Genomic DNA, 20,586 nt, shown 5'->3' with positions numbered 1-20,586 from the left:
AAGGGATCAGGGATTGACACTGCAGTGTTGCAATTTGATGAATTTCCTTAACGACATTTTAAAAGATCATTAATTTAATCAGAGTAATCAAATGATACACTGTTAATTGCTCCATATCTTCCATTGTCTAGTTTCAGTACAGTACATACCATATCAGTAATCTGCTTTTCCATTAAAGATGAGAACTTTTCAAGCATTAGTAATTTTTTGCACTGTTTCACATTCATATACATATCTGTTCCGTAGACTTTTATTCTGCATTTACAATGATGTGCTTTGTATGTATATCATGAATTTTTGCAATTCCAGGTGTGTATAAATGAGAATAGACTCTGTGATCTGAGTGACGATTGTGGTGCAGACGAGGATGAGGCATTGCTAATGTGTCATTCCTACCATAAACTCAATCTTGAAAATGATGGTTGGCTCTCTTGGTTCTCTCAAGACACAGAGAATGATGACTTGAACTGGATTATGGGTAGTGGCTCCACACCAACTAAAGGTAAGTGCTTTCTGTCTACTCAGTGTATCTCAAGATTTTGTTGTGGAATCAAAACAAATGAGAGAAGTGAGGTAGGTAAGATAGCTTTGCTTAAATTTCAGCGTGCAAGGCAGGAAAATAGTTTGATGAATCTTATGTAATGGGAGGAAGGACACTACTTTGTGCTGTACTTGGAACTTGAAAGGGTACCATGTTAGAGCCTGAGACTAACATTACCAACATGCTTACAACAAACATATCTATTCTTGAAATGATACAAAGATTTGAGATGTAACAGTTTGAAATAAATGGTCAGAGTGGCAAGCGGTTTGGAAGTAAATTTGGAAGTCTGGCATATTTATCTTAGAAAAAAGAATTCATTATCCTGAGAGAGCTTGTGCATCTGAGGGAACAGTGTAATAAGGAGGACCACTCAACAAAATGCAAGAATGAAAGAAACGCACTATACAAGAATGGAATGAACGACTTAATGTGAAGTACATGTATATGCAGGGCTGTTGTTATAGGTGCTGGATCCATCCTTGAATTTACAGACAATAATTGCTATTGTTAGATATGGTACTAATGAATTCAGGGGCATGTTTACTGATAGATCTTCTCTATTAATAAGTTTATGAGCAGATTTTTTGTCATTGCATACTAATAAATTTGTGGACACATGCTACTATTTATCCAGCATTCTGTTGCATGCTGGGTAAGGGGCATGTAACTAGTACTGAAAGACTTCAAGGTATACATAAGATTAAGAATACTGAGAGCCCTTGCCTTAGAGATTCAATGAACATAGGTTGGAGTACACAGACTTTTTACATCCCCAGTATTCCTTCGAAAATTGCTTGTCATAGTTTACATGAACTTGTGAAAATAATATGAAAAAATATAAAGTAAACATTTGTGCTAACATCATTCAGTTGCACTTTATTTAAATAACTTGAATATATTGAATGAAATGTTATCTACCTGTGCTAAAGTAATGCAGCTTACTCTAAGGTATTCATGTATTGTAGGGACTGGACCCAACTTTGATCACACAACATCTGATGGCTCTGGCCACTACCTCTATGTGGAGAGCAGTGTCTCTGGAGGAGGCAAAGTAGCACGTCTCATCACTTACCCCATCAAGGCTGACCCCATATGCTCTTTGACCTTCTTTTCCCACATGCATGGCAGGGGCATGGGCTATCTTCGTGTGTTGGTGGGGTGAGTTTTGCTTCATTGTAAAGGTCAATTGAATTATTATGAATCTGGAATTAATTTTTATGTGGACTTCAGTATGTGAAGACCACAGATTATATAAAAGTGATTGGTATGTCTTTATTTGTATTACTACTTATCTCTAGGTAATGGATTTTTAATTAGATAAAAAGTGCATACATAAGCACTGTATTACTCAATAATGATTGGGTAAGTAAAAGTTTCATGAGAGGTGTACTGATCTCTATTCCTACATTTCACCACAGGAATGACACCTCGAAGCCTGTGCAGCTAATGAACATAACTGGAGAAGTTGGTAACTACTGGGTAAAACAAACTGTGGAAGTAAAAGCAGATGCATGGCAAGTCTTCCACTTTATCATTGAAGGAGAGATTGGCCAAGGAGAGCTTTCAGATATTGCTGTGGATGACTTTGTGTTTGCTCCTTATTGCAAGTAAGTAAAAAGAAGAGGAATGAGGGTGTGTGTAGTTATATGCATATGTATAGCCATTACTCTTATCACTATATATATGTAGCAAGTTAAGAGAATTCTTTGTATTTCAGACTAATGGGCAGCCCTGACAGGAACTGCACCTCAGTAGAACACCAATGCTCAGATGGAACATGTTTACCAATAGCCAATCGGTGTAACTTTGCTGTCGAATGTCCCAATGGAGACACATCAGATGAGGAGGGCTGTGGTAAGAGAAACATTTCATTACTACTGCTTGTATTTTGTTAACAAATTGTGTTGCTGTATGATTAAACTGATACAGAGAATAAGCTGGAGCTGGAAGTAGTTAAAAGAAAGCCATCCACCAACAATAAGAATGTATCCCGGATAGTGTGAAGGTAAACTGCGTCCTTCCTTTGATAGACATATGAGGAATGACAACTGTTTAGACTAGAGGCTACAAGATGGACCAAAAGTATGAAGTATAGAGTTGGAACTTTATCTTATATTTGTGTGTTTTTTATATTAATGCAGTGTTGTGTATTTTCAGTTTCAGAACAGTGTAGCTTTGAGGGAAAAGATTTATGCAACTGGGAGATCAAGAGCAATGCAGAGAAACAAGAAGACCTTTTCACGTATGTCTCTCTATTGTGTTACTTGTTGGGCAAATGTCACAACTTACCAAATCCATTCATTTCAAGATGGTGAATGGAATAAAGATAGCATTTCATAAAGATAGGGATGTACTTTAAATTAAATACTTTTAGGAAACAAAAGATACTCTTGTAATCCAAAGTGACTTCCTTATCACTTCATACCCGGAGGAAGAGAAGAAGCAAAGGAGAACTCTAGGGAGAGATGGGTTAAGCTGAACAAAATGAAGGAGGAGAAGTATTAGGGAAATGTTGGAGAAGGATTGTGATGGAGAGCAAGAGTGAGGTAGAGGAGGGTAAGAGGAAAGGGAAAGTATTAGGAGATGTGTTAACCCCTTCAGTACTGGGATGCAATTTTACCTTGAGCTTTTGGTGTGATTAGATTACTTTATTTACATTAAGAAGAGTCTATGGAGGTCAGATGAGTAATGGCCAGAGTCTTTACTACTTTAATCCCCCCATAAGTTTGTGAAGCTGTATCAAATCACTTAAATATAAAGCAGAGTGAATATGGAAACTTGTCCTGGTACTGAAGAGGTTAAGAGGCACAGTTTGACAAGAATAGGGTATATACACTTGAATTTTAAACCTTCCAAGTATAGAAATGGTAGTCATGTAATCTCATCATGACTTCTTTTTTTTTCAATTGATTTTGTTCCCTTGGCCAGTTTTTCTGTCTTACATAAGAAAAAAACATATTCATATTCAGATTATTTCCTGCAGGTGGAGGTTGATACGTGGAGACGACTCCCTGGCCAACCAAGACCAGGAAGCATTCAAACCTACAGTGGACCACACCCATGGGGACTCAGCAAGCTACTACGCCTTCACTGCAGCCTCATCTGGAGACTACCAAAACTCCACAGACCTCATTACCACTCTGGCTATAGGTGAAATAATCTTTTTATTTAAGACTGAGGCAAAACAGTATGTATTCAATATTAAGGATAAATTCTCTCTCTCTCTCTCTCTCTCTCTCTCTCTCTCTCTCTCTCTCTCTCTCTCTCTCTCTCTCTCTCTCTCTCTCTCTCTCTCTCTCTCTCTCTCTCTCTCTCTCTCTCTGTTCCACACACAACGCAATTAATCTTCTCTCATGGTACCCAGGAGAAAGCAGCACCATTTGCCGGCTCCAAGTGTGGTACTGGCTGTCAGGTCCCGAGCCAGGATCCCTCCATGTGCAGACCATCTCAGAATCAAATGAGATTGTGGAAGCCTGGATGACAGATGGAAACCACGAGGATAAATGGCACGTGGTATGTGTAATATCAAGTATTTCTTGTTATAGGTATTGAAAAAACCTGCACTCTTTCGCATGACTTTCACTAGCAGGAATTTACACCAATTCCAAAAAGATTTTTCTACTTCTAACACTCATAGCTAAGTCAGTTTGTCATGGAGAAATCAGTCTTGAAGTTAAGTGTTTGTAATGTTTCACAGTACAACTCAAAAAGGAAAAATCATTAGAAAATATGTGAAAAATATTCATAGAAGTTCACTAACATGCAAAATTTTACATATTACAGATTGATTTAAACCATAGAAGAAAGTACTGTCATTGAACTATTTGAGAAGCTATAAATACATCTCTCAGTGTACATGACATACAACTTTTTAGAATCATATAACATATTTATCCCATATGTGTGAGAAACTGCAGGTGATATGATGTATCTGTCACGTGTTTCTATTGTCACTACATATTAATACCCATCCTTAACATTAAATAATGTCATGTTTTCATCATATAGTACAATTGCCTTAATGTAAATCTTCAGGTGGAGGTGCCCTTGTCTCACTTGTCCAACCGAAAGGTCTCTATACATGCCCGGCACACTGAGTTCTACATGGGAGCAGCAGCCGTGGATGATGTGGCCTTCATTGGCTGTGTTCCCCCAGTAATGCCTCCCCAGGGTTAGTGCAGCAACTGACTTGTAGCATTACCATTATCACAAGGAGAGATATCACACACACACACACACACACACACACACACACACACACACACACACACACACACACACATGGAAAAGGTGGAGAAGAAACAGAAATCCAGAAAATAAGGAAAACTTCAAAACAGCAAGAAATGAATATGCTAAGGTGAGAAAGGAAGAAGAAAAGAACTATGAAAAGGACATTGTCGAAAAATGTAAGGAACAACCAAAATTGTTCTACAGATTCATAAATGGAAAAATAAGACAAAAAGAAACAATAGAAAAGTTAAAAGGAGAAAACGGAATGGTGGAAGACCCAAAAAGTATGGCAGAACTGTTAAATATTAAATTTCGTGAGGTCTTTACTAAGGAATCCAAATTTGAAAGACCACAGGGTAATAGAGAGACTGTCTATATGAAAGAGATTAAAGTAACCAAGCTTGAAATAAAAAAGTTGATGACAGAATTGGATGAGGAAAAGGCAATGGGACCGGATGAAGTCTCAGGCAGAATACTGAAAGAATGTAGGGAAGAACTAGCAAGTCCAATATACAACATCATAAAATGTTCAATAGAAAATGGAACAGTCCCAGTGGAGTGGAAAAGAGCTGAGGTGGTTCCCATATATAAGAGCGGAAGGAAGGAAGAACCTTTAAATTACAGGCCGGTATCACTAACTAGTGTAATATGCAAGATGTGTGAAAAAGTAATAAAGAAGCAGTGGATCGAGTTTCTTGAAGACAACAAAATATTATCAAATAGCCAATTTGGTTTTAGAAAAGGTCGGTCATGTGTGACAAATTTATTGAGTTTCTACTCTAGAATAGTTGATAAAGTACAAGAGAGAGAGGGGATGGGTTGACTGTATTTATTTAGATCTAAAAAAGGCTTTTGATAAAGTGCCACATGAAAGATTACTATGGAAGTTAGAGGAGAAGGGTGGCTTAAAAGGAAGCACATTGAGATGGATGAAGAATTACTTAAGGGGGGAGAGAAATAAGGACGATAGTTAAAGATATGAAGTCCAAGTGGAGAACAGTAGACAGCGGAGTGCTGCAGGGGTCAGTATTGGCACCAATACTTTTTCTCGTATATATAAATGACATGCCAGAGGGAGTGAACAGCTACATAAATCTGTTTATGGACGATGCGAAACTGTGCAGAGTCATTAAACAAAAAGAGGATTGTGAAATACTACAGGAAGACTTAAACAAGATCTGGAAATGGAGCAAAAAATGGGAGATGGAATTCAATGTGGACAAAAGCCATGTCATGGAAATGGGAAAAAGTGAAAGACGACCAGTGGGAATCTATAAGATGGGAGATGGAGTAGAACTAGAAAAAGTAAAAAAGGAAAAGGACTTGGGAGTGACAATGGAAGAAAATAATCAACCGGTTAGCCATATTGATAGAATTTTCAGAGAGACGTATAATTTGCTAAGGAATATTGGAGTAGCATTTCACTATATGGACAAGGAAATGATGAAGAAATTGATAAGTACTAAAATAAGACCTAGATTGGAATATGCAGGAGTTGTGTGGACTCCCCATAAAAGAAACACATAAGAAAATTAGAGAGACTACAAAAATGGCTACAAGAATGGTTCCAGAATTTAAAGGGATGGCATATGAGGAGAGACTAAAGGCAATGGATCTACCAACCTTGGAGCAGAGAAGAGAGAGGGATCTGATACAAGTTTATAAATTGATTAACGGAATGGATGAAGTGGATAATGAGAAACTGATCCTGAGAGAAGAATATGACTTTAGAAGCACAAGATCGCATAGTAAGAAACTAAGGAAGGGACGATGTCTGAGAGATGTTAAAAAATTTAGTTTCCCGCAAAGATGTGTTGAGACTTGGAACAGTTTGAGTGAGGAAGTGGTATCAGCAAAGAGTGTACATAGTTTTAAAGAAAAATTGGATAAGTGTAGATATGGAGACGGGACCACACGAGCATAAAGCCCAGGCCCTGTAAAACTACAACTAGGTAAATACAACTAGGTAAAACTAGGTAAATACACAAACACACACACACACATAAGGAAAATAGAGAAAGTACAGAGGGCTGCAACAAAAATGGTGCCTGACTTAAGAGATTTGACTTATGAAGACAGACTGAAAAGAATGCAACTTCCAACCCTGGAAAACAGAAGAAAGGGAGACCTGATAGCAATATACAGAGTGATGATTGGCATGGAAAAAATGGATAGGGAAGATCTGTGTATGTGGAATGAAAGAATGTCGAGAGGGCATGGAAAAAAACTAAAAATGGCCACTTATAGGAGAGATGTGAAAAAATATAGCTTCCCTCATAGAAGGGTGGAAGCATGGAATAGTTTAGACGTGGAAGTGGTCAACGCAAGGAATATTCATGATTTTAAGAAAAAGCTGGACATTAATAGATATGGAGACGGGACAACACGAGCATAGCTCTTTTCCCGTATGTTACAATTAGGTAAATACACACACACACACACACACACACACACAAACATCAGTATATTCTGAAACTATAATTGCCTTTACTTTGAGTAATGCATGCTCATCACTTGAAGTAGAATTTTGACTCTCAGAAATTAAAGGTCACTACATAATGTGAGAGCTGTTATCATATGTCAGAAAAGACTAATCCTGTACTAAAAGAATTTACACCACAATTATATGGATACTAGATTATTGCATATGATTCTGTAATAAACTCATGGAATTGTATGACTTCAATAAAATCATGTAATTGTATGAGTATGAATATATTTGGTTGATTGGTATATTTGTTTAAGAAATTTATAGACCTCTTTTATTCTACAAAGGTATGACATGTTCTGAGATGGGGAAACACAAGTGCAAATCTGGAGCATGCATTGACAAGCACCTGACCTGTGATAACTCTAATGACTGCTTTGACCTGTCGGACGAGGACTCCTTGATGTGCAACCTTTATCCACAACGCTGTGATTTTGAGTTGGGCTTGTGTGCCGATTGGATCCAAGACATTGACAGCACTGCAAACTGGGTGGTGCACCAAGCCTCCCCTGATGCTGTCGACTCACTGCCTAGCCTGGACCACTCCCTTGCCACATCTAAGGGTCAGTGTTACATTTTCATATTGCTCTCACTTGTATTTTAGAATCTTTTGCACTTTTGTCTGGTGACATCATATTAATCAGAAATGTAATTTTTGAAGGATTATCATGAGTTAATCCATAGAATAGCAGACTTTGAAGATGGCCATCATTCAGGTACAGTATTTACATGTTGTGTAAGTTTAAAAGAAACAGATGTTCACTCTTGACTCTTTCATTCTGAATATTGCTCTCTTGTATGTCACATTACAGGTGAGACAAATTATTTCCTTCTCAGTGTTGATTTGATAATTTTGATTGTTTCTCAGGACACTTTTTGAAGCTTGATGGCAGCAATGGGTCTGTGGCTCACCTCCACTCACTTGTCCGTCGTGGCATTACTCAGGACTGTTTCTTCAGGATGTGGTATCAGGTTCTGGGCAACATGCCTGACACCATCAGGATTTACAAGTCAGTTTTATGTTGTACAATAATTTCATATTATATATATATATATATATATATATATATATATATATATATATATATATATATATATATATATATATATATATTGATGCATAATTTGTTGTAGCTTTTTCTCCATTAACATATTTGAATTAGAATATTTGCTGATACATAACTCTGATGTTGATGTTTGTAGAGGCATGAGTGAGTATCATGAGTATCGCACAAAGGTTTCAAACAGTGTTCATTCAACAGGCGTTACTCTTACTACGAGGGCGGCATGCAGCTGCTGGCAGAAATAGACAACTCTGTGCAGGGAGTGTGGATCAAGGTCAATCTGGAGCTTTCAAATGCAACAGCCAATGACAGATTCCAGGTAACCAGAGCTGCTCTTTTTCCTACTTATCTTGAGTTTGTTTAGGGGGAATCTATGTATTATTTCTCACCTTTATCTGTTTATTTAGATTAGGATCTCTGTTTTATAGGATTTCAGTAGTGTGTGGATGAGTGTGTCATGTAAATCACAAAAGTGTGTATTGTTCTTTATCATCTTGTTACATGCACACTTCTCTCTAGATAGTAAGTGTAGATGTCATTTGTTTTGTCATGGCAAGGAAAAATTCTGTAATGTAATATTCTTCTAGGATTGTATTTACATGCCAGTGGCGTCATTACTGCGAAGCTTATTGCATGGAATACTTGAGGTGTATGTGTGTGTGTATATTTACCTAGTTGTATTTACCTAGTTGTAGTTGTACAGGGCCTGGGCTTTATGCTCGTGTGGCCCCGTCTCCATATCTACACTTATCCAATCTTACTTTAAAAGTGTGCACACTCGTTGCAGACACTACTTCTTCATCTAAACTGTTCCACGTCTCAATATATCTCTGCGGGAAACTATATTTTTTAATATCTCTCAGACATCTTTCCTTTCTCAGCTTTTTACTATGCAATCTTGTGCTTCGGATGTCATATTCTTCTCAGGATCAGTTTCTCATTATCCACTTGGTCCATTCCATTGATCAATTTATAGACTTGTATCAGGTCTCCTCTCTCCCTTCTTTGTTCCAAGGTTGGTAGATCCATAGCCTTTAGTCTCTCCTCATATGTCATCCCTTCAAGTTCTGGGACCATTCTTGTAGCCATTTTTTGTAGCCTCTCCAATTTCCTTATGTGTTTCTTTTATGAGGGGTCCACACTACTCCTGCATATTCCAATCTGGGTCTTATTATAGTACTTATCAATTTCTTCATCATTTCTTTGTCCATGTAGTGAAATGCTACTCCAATATTCCTTAGCAAATTATATGTTTCTCTAAAAATTCTATCAATATGGCTTACTGGTTGATTGTTTTCTTCCATCGTCACTCCTAAGTCCTTTTCCTTTTTACTTTCTCCAGTTCTACTCCATCTCCCATCTTATAGATTCCCACAGGTCGTCTTTCACTCTTTCCCATTTCCATGACATGGCTTTTGTTCACATTGAATTCCATTTCCCACTTCTTACTCCATTCCCAGATCTTATTTAGGTCTTCTTGCAGTATTTCACAATCCTCCTTTTGCTTTATAACTCTGCACAGTTTCGTATCATCCAAAACAAATTTATGTAGCTGTTCACTCCTGGCATGTCGTTAATATAAATGAGGAAAAGTATTGGTGCCAATACTGACCCCTGTGGCACTCCGCTTTCTACTGCTCTCCACTTGGACTTCATATCTTTAACTACCGTCCTTATTTCTCTCCCCCTCAAATAATTTTCTATCCATCTCAATGTGCTTCCTTTTAAGCCACCCTTCTCCTCTAACTTCCACAGTAATCTTGCATGTGGCACTTTGTCAAACGCCTTTTTAAATCCAAATAGATGCAGTCAACCCATCCTCTCTCTCTGTACTCTATCAACTATTCTTGAATAGAAACTCAATAAATTAGTTACACAAGACCGTCCTTTTCTAAAACCAAATTGGCTATTTGATATTAATTTGTTGTCTTCAAGGAACTCGATCCATTGTTTCTTTATTATTCTTTCACACATCTTGCATATTACACTAGTTAGTGATACCGGTCTGTAATTTAAAGGTTCTTTCCTTCTGCTCTTATATATGGGAACCACCTCAGCTCTTTTCCATTCTACTGGCACTGTTCCATTTTCTATTGAGCATTTTATGATGTTGTATATAGGACTTGCTAGTTCTTCCCTACATTCTTTCAGTATTCTGCCTGAGACTTCATCCGGTCCCATTGCCTTCTCTTCATCCAGTTCCTTCATTAACTCTTTTATTTCAAGCTTGGTTACTTTAATCTCTTTCATATAGATTGTCTCTATTACCCTGTGGCCTCTCAAATTTGGATTCTTTAGTAAAGACCTCCTGGAATTTTTATTTAATAGTTCTGCCATACTTTTGGGTCTTCCACCATCCCGTTCTCTCCTTTTAACCTTTCTATTGTTTCTTTTGCCTAATTTTTCCATTTATGAATCTATAGAACAATTTTGGTTGCTCCTTACATTTTTCGACAATATCTTTTTCGAAGTTCTTTTCCTCTTCCTTCCTCACCTTAACATATTCATTTCTCGCTGCCTTGAAGTTTTCCTTATTTGTTGGATTCCTATTTCTCCTCCACCTTTTCCATGCTCCATCTCTTTTCTCCTTTGCCCTAGCACACCTTGCATTAAACCAATCTTTCTTTCCTTCTTCTTTTGGTCTATATTTTGGGACATATTCCTTGACTCCTGTTTTGTATATTTCCAAAAATAAGTTATATTTGTCTTGCATTGTCTCTGAGTTTTCCATCTCCTCCCAGTCTACGTTTTAAAATAGTTCTTGAGATTCTCAATATCAGCCTTTCTGTAATTTAATCGGTCTCCTTTGTATGAATCGTCTCTATCTTCCTTTCCTTCTTCTATATCTATTTCTAATATTGCATGGTCACTCTTTCCCAATGGGCACTTATATCTTATATCGTCATTCATTTGTATACCCCTTGTAAAAACTAGGTCCAATCTCGCCGCTCGTCGTTTCCTCTGAATCTTGTGCATTCCTTTACTCTCTGGTCCATCATATTGTCTATCATTAGGTTCAAGAATCTTTCTCCCAGGCTTCTTCCCCCATACCACTTTCATAATTTTCCCAGTCCACTTCTTTACAGTTGAAATCTCCTACTAATATCACTTTTCTCCTTTCTTTAACAATTCTCATTAGACTCCTTATTGTGTCATCTATCATGTCTTTATATTCTTGATTGGTCCATGAATTTGTTTTTGGTGGCACATATGTTACAATGATTGTTATCTCTTTTTTATTAATATGCATCTTAATATACAATACTTCTGCTTTTCCTTCCCCACATTCAATTTCATTTATCACTATCTCTTTCCTTAACATAATCATGACTCCTCCTCCTCCTTTACCCACTCTGTCTCTTCTCCATACATTATACCTATTATCCATATCTATTTTGATTGCCTCGTTTAGTTTTGTTTCAGCCAGGCATACCATATCTGGATTTTCTTTCCTTATGTAATCTCTAAATTCTAATTTACTTGATAAAACCCTGTCTATGTTCGTATACATCATTTTTAGTCTTTTGCCTTTGTGTGTGTGTGTGTGTGTGTGTGTGTGTGTGTGTGTGTGTGTGTGTGGGTGTGACCTTAAAATGTGTGTGGTGAACAGGCTGGTGTGTGGATGTGTGATCTTAATGAATGTGTGTGTGATGAACAGGCTGGTGTGTCGGAGAGTGATCTTGATGAGTGTGTGTGGTGGACAGGTTGTGGTGGAAGGTACAGTGGGTGGAGCGGGTTCGGGCCATGTGCTGCTTGACGACTTTTCCATGACACCATCCTGTGAGGCATCACTAAACACTCAGCTCCCTGGAGAAGGTGACATCACTACACCCTCACCATTGTGCCTTCCTGGACAACTCCTCTGTGATAATGGCAATTGCTACAACCCTATTGAGTCCTGCAACTTCTTTGATGACTGTGGGGATGGAACAGATGAGAGAGGATGCAGTGAGTTTTATTTCTGTATCATCATCTTTCGTGCTCTTGTTTTCCTTGTAGTTTTAAATACTTGAATCTCTTTGTTGCATTATAGTGAATTGCCTGATAAAGTGGGGTTTTATTTATTTAAAGATGGCCAAGGGCAACAAAAAAAAAGGAGGGAAGAAAAAAATGCAAAAGGAGCCAACTTCTTTAGAGAACAGTTAAAAAACAAGTCTAGAATAGCATGAGAGCAGATGAAACCAATAGGAAATGACATACACTACTCCAGTACACTCCTATGGCCTTGGAACACATTTTTGGTGCAGTATCATGAATGATGGTGCCTTGAGGACAAAGCAAAAAAATAACTGAAGTTTTAGTTAATGATTAGATTGCACAGATGTAATGTATATCATATATAAACATTAGGCAGACCTTCTGTATTTTTCTACTTTTTTTTCTTTTCACTTTTTATTACATTACCATAAGTGGTTGAAGGCAATGAGGTTGTTTAGCTGATGGTGATGGTGATGGTGGTGGTGATGATGATGGTGAGAATGGCAGTGTTGATGATAATGATATTTTATTATAGCCACAAGCTGTGACTTTGAAGGCAGTGATTGGTGTGGGTGGTTTGAGAGCACCAGCAGCTCCATCCACTGGTCCATCTCAGGCTTCCCGGCTCCACCACCTGGACCCGGCAGTGACCACGCTAACCACAAAGACACCCATGACCTCACCACAGCAAAGGATGAGGTCAGCATATCTGCAAATCTTATTAATATCTTCATATGTTTACACTGACCAAGAAAAAAGTCTGCATAATATTTATCATTAACTGGAAATTCTATAGTTATGTGAAGGCCAAATTGACAGAAGAAACAATAGTTGAGCAGTAAAGATGCAATGGATATAGTAAATATGTGCAGAGTATGATGGTTATGTGGTGTCTATCTTTACATGCTTAGTTGACTGGAGTTAGTGTCATGGTAGAATCTTATATTAAGGCTATGTTTTGTTCTCCATCTTGTGACATTTGAACTTTTGGATCTAAGAACAATAATTTCCTCCAGTACCAGACTAGCTCCTAATAAGTGAAACCTGTCTCAAATTCCCAAATGCCAATCCTTGATTTCCCAAATTCAATTGCAGGGGAATGGAGGAGAGGTGGCAATTTTGGAATCCCATATTTTTTCATCAGTGGGATTGCACTGCACTTTGGCCTTCTGGTCATACGTGGCCTTTGATGGAGATTCCTCGTCACTGACTCTTATCAGGAAGGCAAAACAGGATGCAGTGAGTGTTGGGCTTGGAGTTTCACATACACCTATTAGAGATGGGATAGTGGAGAAGTTTGAAAAATTAGTTATTTTATTTATATATCTTGTAGTTTATCATTTAAAATTAAAGAGGACTTAAAGATCTTTAACTGTATTTTTAATCAGCTTTATTTTTTATTTATTTTTTTTTATTATTTATTTATGTTTTTTGGTATGTTTTTTTTCTTTAGGTTATGTCTTGTCTGTATATTTCTGCCTTGATAAATGTAGACAGTCAGTGAATGTATATGGTACATAGGCTACATATAGGGTTATTATATATTTGATTTCTTTGTTACATGTTTTGTTAAATGTTGTCTTACTTCTCATATTTACTTTGGTTGCCATTTTTTATGTACCACATGTATGAAGAGGATACAGTGTAAAAGAAATTAATACGTCAAACTAAAAGATACACTGCTCTCCATTCAGGGTAGTGATAATCCATCAAAAACTCTGTGGACATCATCGACCGTCAACCAGTGGTCAGCAGGCTACATATCAGTTGCAGGCAAGAGAGACTTCACTCTTCTCTTTATGGCCACACATGGCAAAGGAAAGGTGTGTACAAATTGTCCAAAAAAAGTGTGAATTAAATGAGTATTTCATTATCTTAGTTACATAAAAGATAATTATGGGATCACATGAAGAGTAGCAACCATCCCAGCAGCTGTTGGGATGAGTCACATTAGGTAAAGATAGTTTAGCAATGGTTAAATTAAATGAAACTAGGTAATGTTGCTGGCTTGTAATCTAACTTAATCCATCCCAAAACAGTTGAGGTGATCAATTTTCATGTGATTTATACAGTAGTACGTGTATATAATTGTAAAAGAATATTACTTACATTTAGTAATTTAAAGCTTTACATAAATTTACCCTCAATTTAAGTGAGTCATGAGTATAAATCTGCACATGTATTAATAAGCATCTAAAAGTTTTTTCTTGCATCACAACCTGCCTAAGCTACACGTGGGAAACAGTGATGCAAGAAAATTTTGTACATTGCATAAGTTTTTCATGCATACCTTTCTCCTGTTTAGAATCACATTGCCCTGGACGACTTGGTGTTCCATAATTGCAAACCTACTGACGAATGCCAAAGCAGCACAGACTTCCAGTGTGCAAGTGGTGACTGCATCCCACGCCAGTACACGTGTGATGCCAAGTTTGACTGCTACGACAAGAGTGATGAGTTCCAGTGCCCACGTGTTAGGGTAAGTGGAGTATAAGTGGAGATAGCACATCCGTTGTATGTAGTACGTCATTACGTACAGGAGAATCATTGAAGACAAAACATTTGTGTGACCTTTTGTGTTAAACATTCACAGCTTGCTGCCAGTAATGGTGTATAATGATGCTTTCTCTGTTTCAAGGGTGATTGCAACTTTGACACCGGGTCATGGCTGAGTGACTGTGCATACGGGCAGCGCACGGATGATGATCTGGACTGGCAGCAGGCCAGTGCCTCTGACCAGGATGGCACAGGCCCTCTTCATGACCACACTCTTGGTTCCATAGGTGAGCACCAACATCGATCATGGATATTACCAACACAAAATTCAAGCTGAATAAAAGTTGTATATAGTTATTGGAAAGTGTCAGAATGTGAATACCATTTCATGAATATGTACATGAACTGTCTGATACAAAAACTGTACATGTATATATATTTACATGTGCATTTATTATGTTTTTCCATTTTTATGCATTCTCTCTCTCTCTCTCTCTCTCTCTCTCTCTCTCTCTCTCTCTCTCTCTCTCTCTCTCTCTCTCTCTCTCTCTCTCTCTCTCTCTCTCTCTCTCTCTCTCTCTCTCTCTCTCTCTCTCTCTCTCTCTCTCTCTCTCTCTCTCTCTCTCTCTCTCTCTCATATGTGAATAGAATATGTAAATGATCTCTAAGAAATTGATAGATGGATAGATGCTGCTGTTACAAACTTTCCACTGAATGCCTTTGAGTTATACATTGACCAATTAGGAACTTTCCATGAAATGAAAACAAACTACAAAAACTTAGCCATACTGAAAGTTTTGATGCAGAAGTCAAAGATGTGCTGCATTGTATTGTGACACCTTTGACATGGTATCTCCACAGGCTATTATGTGTATGTGTCTAGCAAGACTGGAGAACCTGGACTGTTGGCCACTATAGAGACAGAAGATGAGTATCCAGCCTCACAGGGCATCTGCTACATACGATTTTGGTATTACATGCACACTGATCACGGCACAGAGACTGTGGACATTGGAACTCTCAGGGTGTATCTGTCAGGTATGGTTTCCTCATTAACATTTTGCCTTCATACTCATTTGAAAAGATTTTGGGTGTGACAAGTTCTCATGTAGAATCTGTACACTTCCTACTCCTCTGACATTTGTGTGGTGTCATTACAGATCGATTCAATCGACGGTACCCTGTGGCCTCAGAGAGTGGCAACCATGAGGAGGGGTGGAAGGAGGTGGTGATCCTTGTTAACATGAAAGATAGCTTTGTTGTCATGTTTGAGGCTGAAACAGGAACTTCAGAACACACCTACATTGCACTTGATGATGTGTCCTTCACTCCTGTAAGTGCGAATTACATCAGGTTAGACTTTGGAGTCTTAGAAGAGAGAGAGAGAGAGAGAGAGAGATGTTTATCATAATTGTTGTGTTTTGTTGCTGCAGGAGTGTGAGACAGGTGTTGGTCCCCCCCCTGTGAACAACACATGTGGGAGTGGAGAGGTGAGGTGTGGGTCTGGGGAGTGTATTCCTGAAAGCTACACCTGTGACTGCATTGCTGACTGTCTTGATGCATCTGATGAAGCTGAGTGTAGTAAGTGGCTTGGGAAAGGGCTGTAATTGGTTTTAGTGTAAGATTAGTGATTACTGTAGTGTGATGTCTTTAATGAGGTGCATACATGTCTAACATAAGCTGGACTTGGAAGATGGCATGTCAGGATGGCATTCTGATACATACCAGCTTCCCGCAGAATCATGTACTTGGTGTTAAAGATACAGTGGTGATTATGAATACATCATGAACATTGGTGAACACTCCTCCAACAGGCAACACATGCACCACTCTGCACACGAGGTCCACCACCAGCACCACTACCACCACACCTGCCAGCACTGTCACCACCACAGTAAACCCTTATGCCTGCACCAAGAAGGAGTTCTCGTGTGGAGATGAAGACCACACCTGCATCCCAGCACTTCTTCTCTGTGACACCATTCCTGATTGTCCCAATAAGGCTGATGAAACACAGTGCCCTGGTAATTATTTTAAATATTTTATTAATTTTGTTATTTTCCATAATTTTATTACATTTCATGTACTGACAGTTTTGTTTGTGTGCGATCATGCATCAAATTATTTTCTCCAGTAGATCAATCAGTGCTTATTATTCAAGACAAAGTACTTGAAAAGTCATCCACATAGTACTATTGCCTGTGCTGGCCATAGATCAGCTTAAGCAGTGTTTCACATTACATAGTGAGAAGATGCAGTGACGGGAATTGAAGGTTTAAGGTTAAGATTCCCTATTTTCACAGTAAAATACTTTTTCTGATGGTTTGCCTTTTTTTTCCAAATAAAAAAATTTCACATCAGTGTAATACACATTGTCTGTGTAGTTTTTGGCAAAATATTTAAACTATATTTTTTAACACTTAGGATGTCAGACTATGTATCAAATGACCCTGTAAAGACTTAAAAGACTACAATAGATCAGTTTGAATTTATCAGTCTCATTAGAAGGAAAGCAACTGTAATTCCTTAATACAGAATATCTTATGGATCAAGGAATCAGTCTAGATACTTTTGATGATATGGCATTCATGTAAGACATCTTGAAATCAGATACTATCTATACTGATACCTTTAGCAGATTCTCAGAGGCAGTATTTCTGAATTCTTCCAGAAAATTCTCACTGTGATCCAGGATTCTTTTACTGTGGTGACAAGTTCATGTCTCACCACCCCTGCATGACCAACGATGATGTGTGTAATGGCATTGTGCAGTGCTTATCACATCAAGCTGATGAGTCAGTGTGTGGTGACTGTCCACACAACTACTGCCAGAATGGTGGAGTGTGTGCACCACAGAGAAGAGAGAAGCGTCCTGCTTGCAAGTAAGTAGTGATGGGGGTCACAAAACCTTTATTAGAAAGAAGGATATTATTATTTTGTTTATTATATTAATATTCTAATTTGGTATAAATGAGTTTTTATATTAGATTCAAATCTAGCCAATTGGAGTCTTGAAAATTAAGTTTCTTGTTAATGTGTCAAGTTATTTTAATGAATATAGTTTGTATATTGATTTGTATAAAGGATGAAATATCACCAAACTTTACTTAGTATCATAGACTATTTTTAGTAAGCATTCATTAAAACTATATAATTGTTTTAGGGATCAATGCAACTAGTTTCTTTCAGACAGAAGTGGATTACTGCATTCAGCTTATAATCTCTTACTTATAGTCCACATGTGTGGGAATTTGATAGTTGTATAAGCTCCTTCTTTAAATCAAGATTACCTGAGACAACACATCAACAGGTGAAGGGTGCTCCAGTCCTTTTGTAGTCTTTCTTTCATGGCATGCAGGAAATACTGGTCAACATGTCAGCTTTTTTTTTTTTTTTTTTTTTTTTTACACCATGTGGGCTTTTCATGGGAATTTCTGAGCTAAAGGGGATACTTTTTTGGGGTACCTCCTATCTCAAAGCCCACCCGCTAGGAAACCGTTGCCCCGAGTAAGGAAGCCCAACCTACACTCTAGCCATGGACAGGATTCAAACTCGTGCACTTGGAGACCCCTCAAACCCCAAAGCATGCATGGTTCCACTGTACCACGACTTGGAAGTGTGCAGCCAAATCTTGCACACCAACCTTACATAAATAAAGATTTGATGTGTGATTTCTTACATATGAATTTGCTTATACACAGTTGTCCAGATGATTACACTGGCGACCGCTGTGAGTTGCCCATCTCCATCACCACCACTGTGGGTCCCACTGTGGGTCCCACTGATGCACCCAACACTGGGGGACTTGATCCAGGGGCCATTGCTGGCATTGTCTTTGGAGTCTTGTTTGCCATCATCATTGGAGTTGTTGGCTTTTTCTATTTCAAGAATAAGAGAAGGTAAGCACTGATGTCTCTTGTATGTTATTTGGATTATGTATCTCACATTGAAGATTTTAAATTGGTATAAGGAGGATGGAATTAAGTATAGGTAGAAAATGTGTTAGAATCTCATATCAAGAGAAGTAAGGAAGGGAAGAAATATGTTCATAGGCTTTTCTTTGATTTATTTGATTTATTTGATCATGTATTTACTTTTATATCTTAAATACTGATCTGTTTATCTATTTTTTATTGGATTATTCATTTATTTTATTTTGTTTTTCTTTTCAGAATTGTGCAGGAAACTCCAAGAAGTCCATGGGAGTTGGAAGAGCACCAGCACTATGTGGGACCAGACCTGGCAGTGCCCACCAGTGATGACATCCCACTGGAGGACCTCGACAACACCTCAGCCTCAGACTCAGTCTCCAATCCCACCTTTGTTCCATAATTCCCTCTGAGTTGCTGAGTAGTCATGTTCCACATGTTCAGGGATTAGTATTTGTTAAGGATTCATTTCTCCTTAATTTAGTAGATTTTTGTATTAAGACTTATATAGATACATTGTTAATTGTTATCAGCGATGTTTGTATTATACATATTGAGAGAATGAAAGCAAAATGTGAATGTATGTCTAAGGTTACCATTTCATTTGTTTTACACACACACACACACACACACACACACACACACACACACACACACACACACACACACACACACACACCGCGTAGTGGAGTGGTTAGCACGCTCGACTCACACTCGAGAGGGTCCAGGTTCGAGTCACCTGTGGCCCCTGTTCACCTAGCAGTAAATAGGTACGGGATGTAACTCGAGGGGTTGTGGCCTTGCTTTCCCAATGTGTGGAGTGTGTTGTGGTCTCAGTCCTACCTGAAGATCGGTCTATGAGGCCTGAGCTTGCTCCGTAATGGGGAAGACTGGCTGGGTGACCAGCAGATGACCGTGGTGAATTACACACACACACACACACACACACACACACACACACATATATATGTATTACTCACCTTAATGGTATCAAGCTTATAGCTACAGTACAAGAAAGTTCTTGTTCATAAATCATAAAGAAGCAATGATAATATGTTAAGTGAATTGATGTGTCAGTTGTTGTTAGTTTGGATGTAAATGTGCTCATATGTATTTGGTAGTCTATGAACAGGCAGGAATTCTCTTCCTTGAGAGACCCTGGAAGTATCATCCTGTGATAGTAAATGTAAATAATAATTTTATCATAAAGTATTTGTGTTATTTATCCAATCTATTTTGTATCCTATTTAGACTTAAGACCTGCCCTTTGGAAGACATCAGACTATGCATATATTGTACATTATTGTCTTGCAGCAGGAAGATTAAATGAACCAGCTGAAAATTGTCAAACCTTTTCCAGTGCATCCCACCATTTGCTGGGCACAAGTGACTTGTCAGGAGGCAGTGTAAAAATTATCTTCATATACAGCAAATATATCAGGGATGAGTCAGTACAGAGAATACTGAGTGAAATAATTATTGAAAGTTTAAAACATAAACATTTAGGAGGTGGGAAGGCATTTATCAAAAGGTAAGGTTCTGGGATGGCCTACTTGATGTTATGAATGATAATAATAAGATATATACAGCAGGTAAGCTCCTGAAGTGCTATTGGTTGTCTGAAACCAAAACATTACCATGGCAAGAGAATTCCAGACAATCAGCAAAAATTTGCAGACAAAAATATCAACTATATAAATAAAGAAACCATTACAATCATCACCTGTGTTTGATTTTATTGCAAGACAAAGGTTTCCTCTAATATTTCAGATGATGAGATATATATAGATAGCAATAGCTAGACATCACACCACACTAAATATAGCTCATAATCTTGGTGGGAGGACTAGTGCAAAA

At 38.0% G+C, this 20,586-nt stretch overlaps 1 protein-coding gene across 2 annotated transcripts in view; it reads left to right on the top strand.

Moving 5' to 3' along the window:
- Nucleotides 1-19,441, top strand: part of LOC123510478 (MAM and LDL-receptor class A domain-containing protein 2-like) — a 136,504-nt gene extending 117,063 nt beyond the window's left edge. For both annotated transcript variants that reach the window (XM_045265684.1, XM_045265683.1), the window contains exons 139-162: nucleotides 310-502; nucleotides 1,510-1,702; nucleotides 1,963-2,151; nucleotides 2,262-2,398; nucleotides 2,702-2,786; nucleotides 3,528-3,694; nucleotides 3,909-4,057; nucleotides 4,580-4,715; nucleotides 7,550-7,825; nucleotides 8,131-8,272; nucleotides 8,525-8,645; nucleotides 12,031-12,274; nucleotides 12,840-13,003; nucleotides 13,400-13,543; nucleotides 13,999-14,127; nucleotides 14,610-14,783; nucleotides 14,943-15,087; nucleotides 15,662-15,838; nucleotides 15,961-16,133; nucleotides 16,234-16,381; nucleotides 16,615-16,824; nucleotides 17,472-17,682; nucleotides 18,502-18,699; nucleotides 18,973-19,441. In XM_045265684.1, coding sequence (XP_045121619.1) covers nucleotides 310-502; nucleotides 1,510-1,702; nucleotides 1,963-2,151; nucleotides 2,262-2,398; nucleotides 2,702-2,786; nucleotides 3,528-3,694; nucleotides 3,909-4,057; nucleotides 4,580-4,715; nucleotides 7,550-7,825; nucleotides 8,131-8,272; nucleotides 8,525-8,645; nucleotides 12,031-12,274; nucleotides 12,840-13,003; nucleotides 13,400-13,543; nucleotides 13,999-14,127; nucleotides 14,610-14,783; nucleotides 14,943-15,087; nucleotides 15,662-15,838; nucleotides 15,961-16,133; nucleotides 16,234-16,381; nucleotides 16,615-16,824; nucleotides 17,472-17,682; nucleotides 18,502-18,699; nucleotides 18,973-19,132 — 4,065 coding nt within the window. In that variant the 3' untranslated portion in view covers nucleotides 19,133-19,441. The remainder of the gene's footprint in view (nucleotides 1-309; nucleotides 503-1,509; nucleotides 1,703-1,962; nucleotides 2,152-2,261; nucleotides 2,399-2,701; nucleotides 2,787-3,527; nucleotides 3,695-3,908; nucleotides 4,058-4,579; nucleotides 4,716-7,549; nucleotides 7,826-8,130; nucleotides 8,273-8,524; nucleotides 8,646-12,030; nucleotides 12,275-12,839; nucleotides 13,004-13,399; nucleotides 13,544-13,998; nucleotides 14,128-14,609; nucleotides 14,784-14,942; nucleotides 15,088-15,661; nucleotides 15,839-15,960; nucleotides 16,134-16,233; nucleotides 16,382-16,614; nucleotides 16,825-17,471; nucleotides 17,683-18,501; nucleotides 18,700-18,972) is intronic.
- Nucleotides 19,442-20,586: the final 1,145 nt, after the last annotated feature.

The sequence above is a fragment of the Portunus trituberculatus genome, chromosome 29, assembly GCF_017591435.1.
Source record: "Portunus trituberculatus isolate SZX2019 chromosome 29, ASM1759143v1, whole genome shotgun sequence".
NCBI lineage: Eukaryota > Metazoa > Arthropoda > Malacostraca > Decapoda > Portunidae > Portunus > Portunus trituberculatus.
This window is presented reverse-complemented; position numbering and strand designations above follow the sequence as displayed.